Here is a 16,287-nt window from a genome sequence, read left to right as displayed (position 1 = left end):
GAGTAGCTGTGCAAGCACCCAAACGTACATCAACCACTGTTCGCCCCCACAACCAAACAACAGAAACTATACTACTCAAGCCATATCAATGGATCTGGCAACCGGCGCCATTGGCGACCTGCTCCCCAAGCTGGTCGAGCTCCTCAAGGGGGAGTACAAGCTAAAGGAGAATGTCAGGGAAGGCGTCGTGTCTCTCTCTCGAGAGATGAGGAGCATGCACGCTGCCCTCCGCAAGGTGGCGGAGGTGCCGCGGGACCGGCTTGACGAGCAGGTCAAGCTCTGGGCAGGGGAGGTGAGGGAGCTATCCTTTGACATGGAGGACGTCGTCGACAAGTTCCTGGTGCGTGTCGATGACGGCTCCAAGCCTGCACCCAACTCAAAGAAGCTCAAACAGCTCACGAAGATGATGGTCGGCTTGCTCGCCAAGGGGAAGGCTCACCATGAGATCATTGACGCGATCGGGCAGATCAATAAGCAAGTCCAAGTGGTTGCTAACATGAACGGAAGGTACCCCGTTGACAATATTGTCTCTACTTCTGCAGCGGTGGTTCCCATCGACCCTCGTCTTGGGGCTTTGTACACAGAAGTAACAGAGCTTGTTGGCATTGCTGGAAAAAGGGATCAAGATCTAATGAAGTTGCTCTCGGAGGGAGACAATGTGTCCAAGAAAAAGTTGAAGATTATCTCTGTTGTCGGATCTGGAGGATTGGGCAAGACCACTCTTGTCAAAATGGTTTATGACAAGATCAAAGAAGATTTCGATTGCAGTGCGTTTGTTCCCGTCGGTCGAAATGCTGACGCAAAGAAGATTCTCCTGAAGATTCTTTGTGATCTTGACACGTACGTAGGTCTGATCACCATGTTGGATGTAAGACAACTAATCAGCAAACTCAAGGAAACTCTCGAAAACACGAGGTACGTGTCTATATATGTTATGGTATAATTTGTAAATTGTGGTAGGTCATAGACAGAGTATAAAATGTGATGCTAACCCTACGTGATATGTTATATCGCGTTAAAAAATCACCGCATTTTACATTGTGTATTTTTTCGCCAGCAAAAAAAGCTAGGGAGTGTAACAATGATATAGGGTGGCCGCATGTAGAGCAAAATAGCATCATATATATAGGAACCATTCTTGCTACTTCCACGTACATTGGATGCATTCTAGGAAGTATCTATCATAAATAGGAATATGAGGCCACGTAGGTATTATACACATATATATGTGGAGTACTACTTTTTAAAATATGATGTCATTTTGAAAATATGCTAAAAATATGGACTTACTTGCAATTGTTTCATGTTATTCGCTGCGTGGTATATTATTTGTGGTATCTTTGTATTAAAAGAGTATATGCATGTACTCAGAATACTCACAATGATAAATGTAGCATACATACTAGCCCATGGGAGTATATTTCTTGGGCTACTACCAGGTGTAATTACACATGTGTGTTTAATATAAGTAGATAATACCCACATGCGTTCCTATGGGAATTCATACTAATAAAATTGCGAAGATAACCTAATATATGAGAATAAGACTCCTTCACATTCTCGCCATATGAATTGAAAAAGATCTAGCACTGAATGAACATTTTATAGTGTCGTAAGATTTTCTGCTATGGTTAAATTATTTGTTATTGGAAAAATGGAAATAAAAAATTATAATTTTGAGTGCTTGCTGATTTGAAGGGCTTGCAATATTCTGAAAAATAAGAAGTGGATGATTTCCATATACTTGATGATGTGGACACCTTGCGTCTCCTTGAAAATGGGATCACCAACTTAGATATAGGATATAGAAAGTATCTATCTACAGTTTTAATATTGATAATTGGTAGAATATTTATCTATTTGTAAATCCATAAAGTTTTCAAATATTGAAATGGTTTAGAAGAAAAATATAATAACCTAAAGTTCGTCGTCTTTGGTTCGGCAATTTTGTAACAGTGTGTATTAATTAGGTACGGTGTACCACTACCATACATAGGGGTTCATTAGATACATCTTGATAATTAGTTTTATATTGTAAATGTTTGGTATTGTAGGTAAAAATAATTTTGTCTATAAACTTGGTTAATCTTTGCAAAGTTTGACTTCTGAAAAATGCACTACATTATGAAAACAGAAGGAGTACTTCATGTCGTCTCTATAGTATACTTCTTTATGGCAAAAGGCATGCACTCTACCAATTCATGTAGATAGATAGATAGAAATAAGAAAATTAGTGCATAAAGGTACTCTGATTAAAACAAGATCATTAAGGATGTATTAGTGGTTGATAAGATAGTTGTATCTTAAATCTGCCACGTAATGCAGAGATGGCAACAAAAACATGATGTATAATGGGTTATCTCTACTACCCAAATATCCCTAAATATGTGTGAGAGATATTGTTGTTAAGATATCATCATTTAAATAGAACCAGGCAAGCTTTTTCTTTCCTCCACCTCGACATTTATCATACGTGGCACTCCTAATGTAGCACGATTTTACATGCCCTAATATCCACAAAACCGGTCCATGTTTACTCCTTGCAACTTAATTATACTTAATTGTTTTATCAAGAATCTTATCTCTTGGTCATAATGCTAGATTATATTATCATCTGCACCTGCATTTTGCTAATGATTACATAATTGATATAGGTACCTCATTGTAATTGATGATATAAGGGATGAAAAACTATGGAAAATAATCAAAGGGGCATTCTCTAATAGCAACAATTGTGGTAGTCGGTTAATCATGACAACTCGTATAGTCAGTGTAGCTAAATTATGTTGCTCATGTGCTGACGGTTCAATCTATCAAATGGAGCCACTTAGTGATGATGATTCCAAAAGGCTCTTCTATAAAAGGATATTTTCTCACGAGAGTGGTTTTCCTCTTGAATTTGAAGAAGTGTCCATAGATATATTGAAGAAATGTGGTGGAGTACCATTAGCCATCATTACTATAGCTGGTATCTTGGTTATTAATCATCACGTAAAACCGAAGGATGAGTGGCATGTTTTGCTAGATTCCATTGGTCGTGGACTTACCAAAGACCCCAGTGTAGAGGACATGTTGAGAATACTAACGCTTAGCTATTATGACATGCCTTCTCATTTGAAGACATGTTTTCTATACCTAAGCATGTTTCCGGAATATCACTATATTACGAAAGATCAATTGATATGGATGTGGATTGCTGAAAGTTTTATCCAGTGTGAAGATCCACAAACTTCTCTATTTGAGATCGGAGAAAATTACTTCAATGAGCTTGTGAATAGGAGCTTGATCCAGCCGGAATATTTTGATGGGTTTGTAATTGCTTGTCGTGTACACAATAGTGTTCATGATTTAATTTGTTCCTTGTCAAGTGAAGAGAACTTTACTACTATATTGAATGATACTCGGGATAGCATTTCTTCTAAAAGAAAGGTCCGTAGGCTGTCCCTCCAAAATAGTATCAAGGAAGAACATCAAAATACACATCTCAAATTTGCAAGGTCTATTGCTACATTTGATGATGTTGATATTGGTTTCATGCCTCATTTCTCAAGGTTTCTTTTTTTGCGCGTATTGGATTTGACTGAATGTGATGTTAGTGATCATAACCATCTTAACATTCGGGAGTTGTGGAGTTTACTTCAGCTGAGGTACCTAGGCCTATACAAATCAGGAATTTCTGAGGTCCCAGAAGAAGTTGGAAAGTTGCAGTTTTTGCAAGTGCTGGATTTGAGAGGGAATTATGATATAACAGAACTCCCATTAGCAATTACTAAGCTCAGAAGATTGATGTGCCTACAAATTGATTCTTCCTGCAGTCGGATACCAGATGGAATTGGAAACCTGATATCAATGGAAAATCTCAGTTCTATCTGTGGTGACTGTCTAGGCACCGTGGAAGATTTGGGCAACATGGAAAGACTAAGGAACCTTAATATTTCCTTTAATGTTATGAGCTTGGAGTTGGAGCAAGCTTTCGTGGAGTCCATAGGGAAACTACGCAACATCCAATGTGTACATATTTGGTTCCTTGGTTATCATCATTATGTATTCATGGATCTCCTGGGGAGAGATTGGGCGCCCCCTCAAAGTCTTCGAGAATTTTCTGCAAAGTTCAAGCTCGTCTTCAGCAAACTGCCAACATGGTTAAGGAGGAACCCCTCGCATCTATCACAGCTCTCCAGGTTAGATATTTTTGTCGACGAAGTGCGACAGGAGGATCTGGAATTCCTTGGAAGGTTACCGGCTCTCCGTGACCTCTCCTTGGAGACAATGCGCCAAAATCCGTTACTCATCGGTGCTGACGGTTTCCGTTGCCTGACAAGACTGAAGCTGATTTGCAATTGGGCTGGCCGAATTGTGTTCAAGCCAGAAGCTTTGCCCAAGACTGAACATGTTGATATCTTGATATATTTCCGTGCTGCCAACGGTCGCGATTGGTTTGAGCTGGGCTTGGAGAACCTGCAGTCCCTTCGGATGGTCATAGTCCAAATCAGATTGTCGCCGGGAGTGATAAGCAGCGACACCGGGGCCGAGCAAGGGAAGGCTACTTTGGAGAACACACTCCATGCCCATCCTAATTGTCCCAAAGTTTACGTCTCCATTTACGCAGAGCCATCAGGCTGTCACTACTGAGGTAGGTAACTAAAAACTATGATGCTTTTATGCATGCATGTCTTCTTTATGTACTGATCGATCTTTAGTCTCTCTTTCATCAGGTTGGCTCTCGTGACCACAACGCCATCATACAACCGATTCGGGGTGAAGAAGCTGCAGTTTACACTTTACACACAGTTTGATTTCCATCATTCAGCGTTAAAGATTCCATAGTGACTCCATGATACCCTGGCCATCAAACGACCGATTCAGGGTGAAGAAGCCCCAATGATTTTGTTCGAGCTACACTCGGAATCTCTGGGGCTCAAAGAGCTCTTATTGCTACCTGACAGATAAAGAGTGCAACCAAGGAGAGATCATACTCTGCCACTATTGCCCTCCCTGCCCTCAGCTTGAACTCTACATTCGGTGGATGTCATGTCAACACCTGGAGAATTTATCGTGAACATCGGTGATCTCTTACAGGTATGTACACTGTGATTCACCCAAGCATGAATTTATTTTGGGACACACAAGTACCATGCTTGACCATTCTGAACTGATTATTTTGTTCGAAACGTTCAGCTTATCTCCAACAAGGCGTTCAGGAGGGTGGTGCGGGAAAGAATGTCGCGCCAAGGATCTTGATCGTGTACTTCTTCAGCATGCATTTCCATCCGGCCTCGACTAGGAGCCTAGGATCCATGGTGTGATCAAGGTCTGACGAGAATCCATCGTTGTACAGGGAGACCCTTGTGAGATATTACATCAAGCATTACTGCCCCATTTTGTTAGATGAGAAATTGGACATCAGGTTGAGCAGTTTGTAATACCAAGAAAAGTGATAGTAAAATGGCAGTCCAAGTACCAAAATGTTGTATACAGGCCTAAATCGTACAGGCGTGCACTGCACTGGTTTGGTTTTCTGATGCATCATACCAGAACATAAGTACGTACTACAAAATCTTAATGAAATTCAAGTTTGTTCCATCTTTTGTGAGAACCTTCCCCTTGAGTATGCTTCATGTCAGATCCTGTAAAAGCAGAGTAAGGCCCTGTTCGGAAGGCGAAAATTCCTGGTGATCCCCTTTGGGCATCGAACTGTTTCCTGAAAATTTCTTGATTGCCATTCATTTGGTTTGAGCTGTGGAGCAACATAAGAATGGCCAAACTGTTCAATCATCAGCCATCTTTCGTGGCACAACTAGGGAAAAGCCTAGCAGCAACGCGGGTTTTAGGACTATCAGTAGCGCGGGCAGGAGCGCTACAGCTAAAGGTTAGCAGTAGCATTGGTTAACCCACGCTACTGCTACACCGACTTAGTAGTAGCGCTTTCCCGACGAGGCGCTACTGGTAATTACTAGTAGCGCTTCTCCCAGACCGCGTTAGTACTATTATTCCGTATTTTATTTCTTTTTTATTTCATGTTGTATTCATACGCCTCTATACAAGTTTTCATACAACAACAATTTAGAGATTGTTTTTACATCATAATGAGTTATTACATCACTGGGTAAAAGAACCGTGGACAATACGCGGTTCTTTCACGCAATGATATAATAAATATCATCATCATCATCATATCATTAACAACTTATCATCATAATACATCATTGTCATATAACACCTTCTCATGATCATCGTTTTCATCGATGAGACATCACATAGCAAGTTGGTCACTAGTCATAATCACAACTACTCCTCATCATCAACTCTAACACATTGTACCACATAATAAACATATTGTACCTCATAGGACCTACTACATTCTCTTAGGACCTACTATATTCTCTAAGGTAAAATAGCAAAAAACAAGATAGCCCCTCGCTCTCCATTATGGAGAATGCAGATTATCCTGTCTCCAATTCTTGTCTTTCGCTTAATGTTGCTTCCAAGAACCTCCTTACCAATGTCCAAATATTTTTTCCACTTTTTGATTAGCATGTGTTCACCGGTTTCAGAAATCCGATATGCACAGGTGAGATCCGTAGGATGACCTGGCTGTATGTTCAGAACTTCAAGGCGACCATTGTAATACATCAGATGAGGCACACAATCCATCGGGATTTTCTGTTGAAAAACATAGTAATAACTTCGTAGTTAGCAATGATGTACTAGTTTTAGAAGTATGCAAAAGATGCACGGATGTCGTAATAGTAAAAAAATCTTACCAGGGTATCTCCATAGAAGTTATCGTGGTTCAACACGTGCACTAGTGGCACGTATTCACCATAATTTGGAGGAGTTCGATAATAGGTATTGTAATTCTCAAAGAAAGTAAAAAATACGATCAAATGTTTTTTCTCCTTATAAGTTAATTCGGAGCCATCGGTGTAGTGGGTTTTGTCTACCATCTTCTGCATATTCTTTGAAGAATGAAAATAAGCTGTCAATGGAAATAAGCTGTCAACTATTTTGAAATAAACAATATAAATTAGTTAATAACTATGTTTGAGAAACTCACATAGCAGTAGCGGAAGCGTATCAACAAGGACCCAAATGTCCATATTGTTTTGCTCGATGTCAGGATCAGCAAGATCCATGGTGACAATCATACCCTCATAAAAACCATACATTCTGCAAAGTGCTTCCCAATTTTGGCAACCAAAATGGGTTACGCTCTGAGAATTGTACAGATTTACTTCAAAATCCATATCATGATGGGTCCTTAGGTGTATTTTCTTTGTTTCAAAATTTTCATGGTCTTCAAAACCCATCCTCTCCAAAACATAGCGTCTTGCATGGCATGAGATAAGCTAGTCGAACTGTAAAAGATGAAAATTAGACGTTGAAATAGTTGAAGTCGTGCTTAATTACGAAAAAAACACTTGTCGTCGTTGTGTACCGTTTCAACGTCGAAGGTCTCCTCGAGCTTAATGCTGAAGCGCTGATCATCGTCCAGGTGAGGGCACCTGTCGCACAGACCTCGATCATCGTGGCACCAGCTGCACTCCCCCAGAAGGCTTTCGTCACCCGAGTACGACATTTCCTACGTTCATAATTCAAAGATTAAACTTGTACAGTTAAATATATGTACTAAAAACCCTAAATTAGATCATTATTTTTCAAGAAAATCCAGGCCACTCGATATTTCCTACATATTCTAGCACAAGTCATGCCAGAATTCACGGAAAAATCCGGCATGACCTTTGCTAAAAAAGGACATATCGAGCGCCTGAAATTTGCCGGAACGGAAATTAATCAACACTCCGGCAAAACATAGGCCACTCGGAGGTGTAACCTGAACATGACCGGCCACTTGGGCAACACAGGATATACATGTTTTTATCTACATCATATATATCTTATAGGACTCATATTGACATGGAGATTTGGTTGGTCTCACCTCGAGGTCGAAGGGGGTCGGTGACGGGGACGACGGCGGGGATGATGGAGGGGCTCCTTGATTTCTGCAAAAGCAAAAACCCTATAAATTATCACTAATACATCCCGAATAATTGCTTAAAATAAAAAATAACAACAAATATGACATGTTCAACTAGTTCTTACTAAATATAAACTTACTATAAATAGAAAAAAAAACTAGTTCTTTTTAAAAATAAAGTAGTTCAACTAGTTATATTAATTTTCTTACTAAAAATACATTAGTTCTATTAATTCAACTAGTTCAACTAAATAAATTTACTTACTAATTATTTTAAACACTTACTAAATAAACTAGTTCTATTAAGCACTTACTACAATTAAACTAGTTCTATTAAACACTTGCTAAAAATTCTACTACCCTAGTTCTACCCTAATTTTTCTTAATTCTATTTTATTCAAAACACCTAAAATAGTCAAAAAATTATTCTATTAAAAAACCTACATTCTACAATGTCTACATTCTAAAATCTAGATTTAAATTACCTACAATTTGCAAAAACAGAGACAAGGGAGGGAGGGAGGAGAGAGGAGGGGGAGGGGCCGGCCGGAGGAGGAGGAGGGAGGGGCGGTGGGAGGAGGGCTTCCGACGAAGGAGGGAGGAGGGAGGAGGGAGGAGGGGGCGGCCGGAGGCGGAGGGAGGAGGGAGGAGAGGGCGGCCGGAGGCGGAGGGAGGAGGTCGTGGTGGGAGGAGGAGGAAGGAGGGCGTGGTGGGAGGAGGAGGGAGGGAAGGAGGGAGTACCTCGGTGGAGGACGGACGACGGCGGCGGCGGCGGCAGACGACGGGTATCGGCGCGGGTCAGAGTGACTGAGATGGAGAGTGAGTGAGAGAGGGTCGGCCGCGTGGGAAGGATAAGGTAGGGTTAGTAGTAGCACGTGTGCGAGAAAAGCGCTACAGCTAAGGAGGATAGCAGTAGCGCTGGGCGAGGATACGCGCTACTGCTAAGTTGGGCTAGCCATGTGCGCCCAGTTCAAACATAGCAGTAGCGCGGTTTATTTACGTGCGTTGCTACTAAGTAGCAGTAGCGCATTATTTTGTCCAGCGCTACTGCTAAGATGATGTGTATAAGGTTTTCCCTAATAGTGTGGAATTGTTGCGCAATGTGAAAGAGCTGCTACTCCATATAAACCAAGAGAGAACAAACAGTCCTAATGAGTTTGTTAGGACGGCAGTCGGGCTGCGGACCCACTGTAGACTGCCCTCCGTGGTGCCATTGGCGCCTCTCTTGAGCTTCTCCTCGAAGGCGATGCTTTCTGGCGTGTCCGGTGTAAGGGTCACCATGAACGACTGGGTAGTTCAGGTCCTTGCCTTGGATCTTCCCCGCCGTCACAGCTCACGTTCTACATCGGCTCCACAATGATGTCGATGATGAAGCTCTCGTTGTACCCTGGCCACGAATAGTAGGGGGAATGTAGTCTGTTGGCGTGAGGTCGTAGATGGACGAGGCTGGGGTCCAGGGCAACTGCTCTGCTCTTATTCTCCTTTTTGATGAGACCAACCACTTTATTTAAATATCAGCGTTTATGGAAATATATGTTGTGTCTAAACAAGCGAGATTAGGATCTCATGCGAATATGTAGGCAAGGTTAGACATTTGGTGATCGAGATCCACTGTGGCTGCGCCTCGTCTCGACAACGGCAAGGTAATCTTCGCGACACGAGGACATCCGGGTCTCTTGGCCCAGGCATGGTGGTGGTGGCTGCCTTCTCCACCGAAGGCGGTTGGCCATGCTGGTAGTGTCGGATCTTGGATCCCACTATTAGCATCGGCGGCGAGTTGGGGAGACATAGTCGCCGATGAAAACCGAGCCGACTCCGGTCATGGCGGGCGATGGCGGCGTCTACGTCGTTACCCTGATGAAGGCATCGTCAAGCAACTATCGTCAACCTGCTCATGCCGCTCCGGGAGAAATCCTAAAATCACCGGATCGGACAACGGCGGCGCTGCGGTGTCGTGTTCCCTATTGGGGCATCGTCTGTGGAGCAGCAACGGATGGAAAGAGGCGTGAGGTGGTGTGGCATGCCTTCTCTCGCGTCGACGACGGCGGGTCTCGGCGGCATGGAGCAGCGGGGTCTTGGCGCTGGACGTGGCGTGACGGCCTCGCGCAGGCGGTGGCGTTGTCTGGGGCCATGGTGGCGTCGACAGCTGACCTGGCAAGGTCTTCGCGTCAGTACCTGCTCTGAAGATGGTTAGGTGGATGACGGCGGCGGTAGCCTCAGTGAGTGCGCCGGACCGGTGTGTGACCCACTCCCCGCATGTGGCTGGGATGGGGCATCCGGCATTAGATGTTAGGCTTTGGTGCTATGTATGTTTGGTATTAGGTTCGGACATTTGGCACCCCTGCATCAAGGGGATAGGAATAGCGACAGGTGTTGCCTAGATGGTGGCTTCAGGCTTACTGATGTATTGCTTTGTGAGGTCTCTGTGAATAATTAATAAAATGGTTGCATGCATCGCCCAGATGCAGAGGCCGGGGTAATCCTCCTTTTCTAAAAAAAGAATTAGACATTTGGTCACATATGTTTAGGCTCAGTTCGACATAGGCAAAGTGTCGGTCCATAGGACTCTACTGTTGCCGTATTGTCGGTTTTCTTACTTTTTCTAGTGTCAGACTTTGATATTTGGCTGTGTGCATCCTAATTATGCAGAGGCCGGGTGTTGCTCATAATATTTTGTATCCGCTTAATGTTACATTTGAGATAATAAAATCGCCCTTTATCGAAAAAAAATGTTTAGGCTCAGTTAGCACCGAGAGAATAGAAAGCCACGGGAAGTTTGTGAAAATCTACGGAAAGCAAGTGGGCAATCGAAGGCGTAAGCTAATGATACTTTCGGCTACTGGATTTAAGCCATCTGTGTGCGACGCTCACCATTTAGGCTGCTCCCATTTCGCTTGCCACTGCTACGAAAATCGCTCTCTAAATTGGATCAGTCACACCACTGGCAATCACTCTCCTGGGAGAGCTTTGATGGCTCTCATGTGATAACTAAATCGCCTTCCCAATGTCTGACTCGGTCCCTTTTTGTTGGTGCACTCGTTTTGTAACTCCAACACACAAGATTATTATTTTTTGGATGAAGAACACTGCAGGATGTTCGTCCGGAACATTGGCGAATAGACCGATGTGTGATCGCACCAGGTCAATGCCCGCTTGGTTTGATTTTGAAGATCGCAGAATTTGGACCTTGAGGAACAACTGGAGAGGCCACGGTCAGTGGATCGTGCGGGCGAATCTATTCAAGCATCTCGGTTTACATGGTGGGAACGCCGTTGGTATACCCACCCACGGGGAGCAGGTCCAGTCAGTCTACCTCCCTAACTGTATCCAAGAATTAGTAGTACTGGCAACAAACCGTTGGCTAAACCATTTTTTTTAAACATGGTACAATGAAGATGCTTACATATATATGCACTACATCTTCAAGATATTGAGTTGGCACAATATCTTTAGATTGTCAAAGTCATCATATGTGTCTCGTAGTTGACAGGAATATCTCCTCGCACTAAACAAATATCGACAAAAAGAGTAAAATAAATTCAGAAAAATGGTAGCACCAGTGCCAAGTTTAAGACTTGAACCCTTATGAGTATCATAAGAAACCTAACCATTTGAGCTATACTTAATCCCCCTACACCAAATTACTCTCCTTTGATGGATTACACCGAAAGAAACAAGCACGATAGATGTTTTGTCATCCAAACACGCACCACCATCTCCCTTGTTAAGTTGTTGCCTGCCGGTGCTGATTGGAGCTTGGGCCGGAAACTCCCCACGCCCAGCCTCTTGACTTGGTGTATTGATAGATCATGTTATAAGATTTTGATGCAGGTTTTCGAGGTCAGACCTTCGTTGCTTCCTCCTCTTGGAAAGACAATGAGAATCACAAGGAGGTGGAATCGTGTAGGCATAGAGACAAGCGAAGGCAGATGGCTCATGATCTGCCCGGTTCGTCGGAGAAAAGAAGCGAACATCCAACCACACAGAATGCGGGACGAGGATGGCCAGGTTTGGAAAACGCCCCAGATGTGGCCGGTCATTCCAATTTGTCGACCTTTCAATAGATTACTACAGTTCAAGACAAACAGTTTTTTTTGGATGGTTCTAAATCAGGTTTTCCAGGTCTTATGACAATTTTATCAAAGTTTTGTTTCTCTTTTTCCTATTGCTTCTTCTGCCAGTTTACATTTTCTCCTTTTTCTCTTTTTCTTTAAAAAATTGTCACAAAATTTTAAATTATATCCCTGTTTTTTTTAAAGACACCTTCCAGAAAAATATTCATAAATTTCAAAAAATATCCTCAATTTTGGAAAAATGTTAACAAAAGTTCTAAAAATGTTGTTTGTTTCTTTAAGTAAATGTTCACAATTTTATAAAAAACTATTCCTGAAATTTCAGAAAAACTTATACTACATAGAAAAAATTTCATACTTTAAAATAAATTCAAACTTTTCTTTTAGAAAAATGTTCATTTTCTAGAAAAAGTTCCTAGAAGATGATCACATTTTCCCAGAAAATTTTCATTTAAAGAAATAAATATAAATATTTGTTTTTAATTCGCTCGAAGGCTGGCAACAGCTCCCGAGCATCAAATCGGAGGGCCTAGTTGTGGCGTCTATGCGATTGGTTGCCATCTTGTCGCAATAAGCGACACATAGGCGCTCCCGGCGGGGCCACCTTGCCACTCCTCATGGATTTGACATGTCGGCGCTACACCCTTGTTTAATCCCACGCTGAATGGCCTGCTACATCCACAACACATTTGGATCAACGCGCCCAACAACCATATACAAAACCACCCAGGATTAGCCTAGTAAGACGATGACCACCAGGCCGCTCTGGCTTGGATCTGGAGAGATACAAGGCAACACATTCGAGGATCACGTGCCATGAAATCATTTGTAAATAAAATGTGAGAAAGAACGGAGAGCGGATTTTTGGATCCTAGATGCTGCCGATCCCCCTTATTAAACACAATGAAAAAATATTTGTAAGTTTTGAAAATTCAAAAATAATTACATGGCATATTTACAGTTTAGAATAGTAACGGTAAACTAAGCGTGAGTGAAGAGTAGCTTATTCTACACCTCAGTAACTTTACATAAAATATATAGTAACAGAGTATACAAAATATAGTAAGAAAAAATTAATGTAGTAAATTAAAAACATGGGTCCAGGCGTGGAAAAATGCTCTAGAGTGGCCGGGGATTCCTATTTGTCGACCTTTCGATAGACTACTGCAGTACAAGACAAACAGTTTTGGGAACGTTCTAAATCAGGTTTTCCCGGTTTTATTGAAGCAAGTTTTTTATATTTTCGTTTCTCTTCTTCCTGTTTATTCTTCTGTCGGTTTACAATTTCAGCATGTTTTTGTTTCTTTTTCATTTTTCTTTAAAAAATTGATCAAATTTTTCTTTAAATATCCCTGATATTTTTTAAAGAAATCAACTTTCCTGGGAAAAATTCACTAATTGACAATAATCTTCAGAATTTTAGGAAATGTACATAAATTTCAAAAAATACACCAAATTTTGTGAATATGTTCAAAATTGTTCTAAAAACCTTCGATTTTTTACTCAATAAAGTTTTAAAATGTTTTTAGAAACTATTTCGGAAATTTCCCAAAATCTCAGACTATTTAGAAAAATGTCCATAAATTTCGGAAAAAATTATACTGAATTTAGGAAAGAAGTTCACAAAATTTCTACAAATGTTCTATTTTATTTCAGAAAATGTGCAGATTTAAAAACAAAACTATTGTGAAATATATAAAGTTTAGTCTATTTACTGTTAAAATTATTTTCAAAATATTAGAAAATGAAAATGATCATCTAAAATGCTCTCATTTTTTTCAAAAATGTTCAGAAAATTAAAAAAATGCAGTTGTTTAAGAAAAGGTTCTTAAAAGATGGTCACAGTTTCCCAGAAAATTATATTTCTAATAAATGATCAAGTTAAACAATATATGAATATTTGTTTTGAACTATATCAAAAACCCGACTCATATCCATGTTCAATAAAACACAAACAGGAGAAAACTAATTTAATTCGCTTGAAGACTCACTACCGCTCCCGATCATCAAATCAGAGGGCCCAGTTGTGCCGTATGTGCGATTGGTCGCCATCTTGTCCCAATAAGTGAAACATAGGCGCTCCCAGCATGGTCAGCTTGCCAGGCTAACCAATGCCTCACAGATTTGACTTGCCAGCACAAAAAACCTGTTGAACACCACCCAGAATGGCCTGCTACATCCACACCACTTTTGGATCAACGCATGCTTTTTTTTTTTTGCGAATGAACGCATGCTACAACCGTATACCAACCCGCCCAGGATTAGCCCAGTATGACGAGCATCGGATCTGGCCAGAGGCTTTGTTTGGAAATCCGACGACCACCAAGCTGCTCTGACTTGGATCTGGACGGACACGAGGCACCACATTCGAGGGTCACATGCCACAACATCATTTATAAATAAAATATGAGTAAGAATGGAGAGCGGATTTTTGGATCGTAGATGCTGCCGAGCCCCCTTCTTAAACATACTGGAAAAAAATTGTAAGTTCTGAAAATTCTAGAAAAAATCACGCCACATATTTATAGGTTAGAAACTTACCCATGTAATTTTTTTATGGAAAATCTATGTTTTCCAGACTCAAACTGTAGGTCGCATTCGATTATTTTACACTCGTTTGATTTGTATTGAGGAACACTTCCCAATTGCATCACGAGTAGCGAAAAACACAACACAACGGGCTTGCATAATTGAGTACTACTAGCTGTTTAATAGTGGCGCGCTTTAATATTACCAAGTGCATGTATATTTTTGAAGACCAGTGCAGAGTCCAGCTGGTCTTAATTTTATTCATGCCGACAGCTTAACAGCTCGCCTCCCAAAACAAACAAATAGGCTGGCATCACGATCGATTGGTTTACCTACCTGTTTGTTGGGCCGTCAGCCAAACTAAAGCAGACTTACAAATTATTGGAGCATTTTCTTGTCATCATCACTGAGTAATCGCACAACGGTTGCCAAACGAAAGCCCCGTGAAAGGGAACGAAAGGGATTATGTACGTTGGTTTTCATTGATTAGTGTACTAATTCCAATGTCATCGCGCCCTCATACAGAATGGTCATTAAACACATAGCAGCCAGAGCAAAGAGTGGAGACAAAGGGGGGGAAAAGCTGAAGGAAGAAAGGAAGTTTGAGCCACACAGAAAAATTCAGGCTCAATTCACATGTCCTTATCATGCTGGTGTACGTATGAAAAATATACGCCCAGCCTCTTGACTTGGTGTATTGATAGATCATGTTATAAGATTTTGATGCAGGTTTTCATGGAAAGATTTTTTTTTAGAAAACTTTCAATATATTCATCTTCAATCATGATAGTACAACGAACATCTGAAATAATAAAAACTACATCCAGATTCATAGACCATCTAGCGACCCATCGCCAAAGTCAGGAACAACTTGTTGTAGTAGACAGTCAGGAAGTCGTCGTGCTAAGACTCCATAAGACCACCGCACCAGAATAACAACCGCCGCCGATGAAGAATAATGTAGATCGCAAGGATTCAGCCCAAAGACACACGAACGTAGACGAACAACGACGAGATCCGAGCAAATCCACCAAAGATAGATCTGCCGGAGACACACCTCCACACGTCCACCAACGATGCTAGACGCACAGCTAGAACGGGGGCTAGGCGTGGAGACCTTTGTTTTGTCCTCCTCTTGGAAAGCTGATGAGAATCGCAAGAAGGTGGAATCTTTAGGTGTGGCAAATCTAGGCAGAAAATAAAGGGTGGGCTCAAAGTTTACTCACTTCTATGTCGTGCGAACATGTATTGGGCTGGTCCTTGAAACTAGTAGTAAAATGGAAATTTGTAGCGCTGGACGGGGGATTGGGGGGGGGGGGGGGTGTTAACAACCCCGGCCTCTGCATCTGAACGATGCATGCAACTATTTTATAAATTATTCACAAAGACCTTACAAGGTAATACATCAATAAGTCTGAAGCCAACATCTTGGCAACACCTATCGCTACTCCTATCCCCTTGATGAAGGGGAGCCAAATGTCCGAGCCTAGTACCAAACAGATATCGCACCAAAGCCTAACATCTAAAGCCGGATGCCCCATCCAAGACACTACTTGGACTGGGTCACACACCAGTCCGGCGCACTCCCAGTGAGCATCACATGCACAAGCTGCAAGGGCCGTCACCTCCATCTTCCATCGATCCATAATCAGAGCAGAACTGATGCATCGACCTTGCTAGGCATCTCTGCCATCGATGCCACCACGA

The 16,287-nt window shown here is 41.7% G+C and overlaps 1 protein-coding gene across 3 annotated transcripts; it reads left to right on the top strand.

Moving 5' to 3' along the window:
* Positions 1–5,585, top strand: LOC125535119 (disease resistance protein RGA5). Of its 3 annotated transcripts, XM_087542753.1 has the most exons (5): positions 1–507; positions 619–915; positions 2,655–4,633; positions 4,716–5,079; positions 5,179–5,585. In XM_087542753.1, exons 1-3 carry the CDS (start codon positions 89–91, stop codon positions 4,630–4,632), a joined length of 2,694 nt encoding a protein of 897 aa, XP_087398879.1. In that variant the 5' UTR covers positions 1–88; the 3' UTR covers position 4,633; positions 4,716–5,079; positions 5,179–5,585. The 3 variants fall into 3 exon arrangements, with proteins under 3 accessions (XP_087398879.1, XP_048554129.1, XP_048554130.1); XM_048698172.2 differs by having other exon boundaries at positions 1–915; XM_048698173.2 differs by having other exon boundaries at positions 1–915; positions 4,701–5,079.
* Positions 5,586–16,287: the final 10,702 nt, after the last annotated feature.

This window comes from Triticum urartu, chromosome 2A, assembly GCF_056163025.1.
Source record: "Triticum urartu cultivar PI428250 chromosome 2A, HENAU_Tu73, whole genome shotgun sequence".
NCBI lineage: Eukaryota > Viridiplantae > Streptophyta > Magnoliopsida > Poales > Poaceae > Triticum > Triticum urartu.
Note: the sequence above shows the minus strand (reverse complement) of the source record. Positions and strands in the feature narration are given on the sequence as shown.

Bases quoted from the DNA above. Each gene is read 5' to 3' on its own strand.
- LOC125535119 (XM_048698172.2), top strand. From the start codon at position 89: ATGGATCTGGCAACCGGCGCCATTGGCGACCTGCTCCCCAAGCTGGTC. The intron at 916-2,654 runs GTACGTGTCTAT...TAATTGATATAG, and splicing joins GAAACTCTCGAAAACACGAG to GTACCTCATTGTAATTGATG.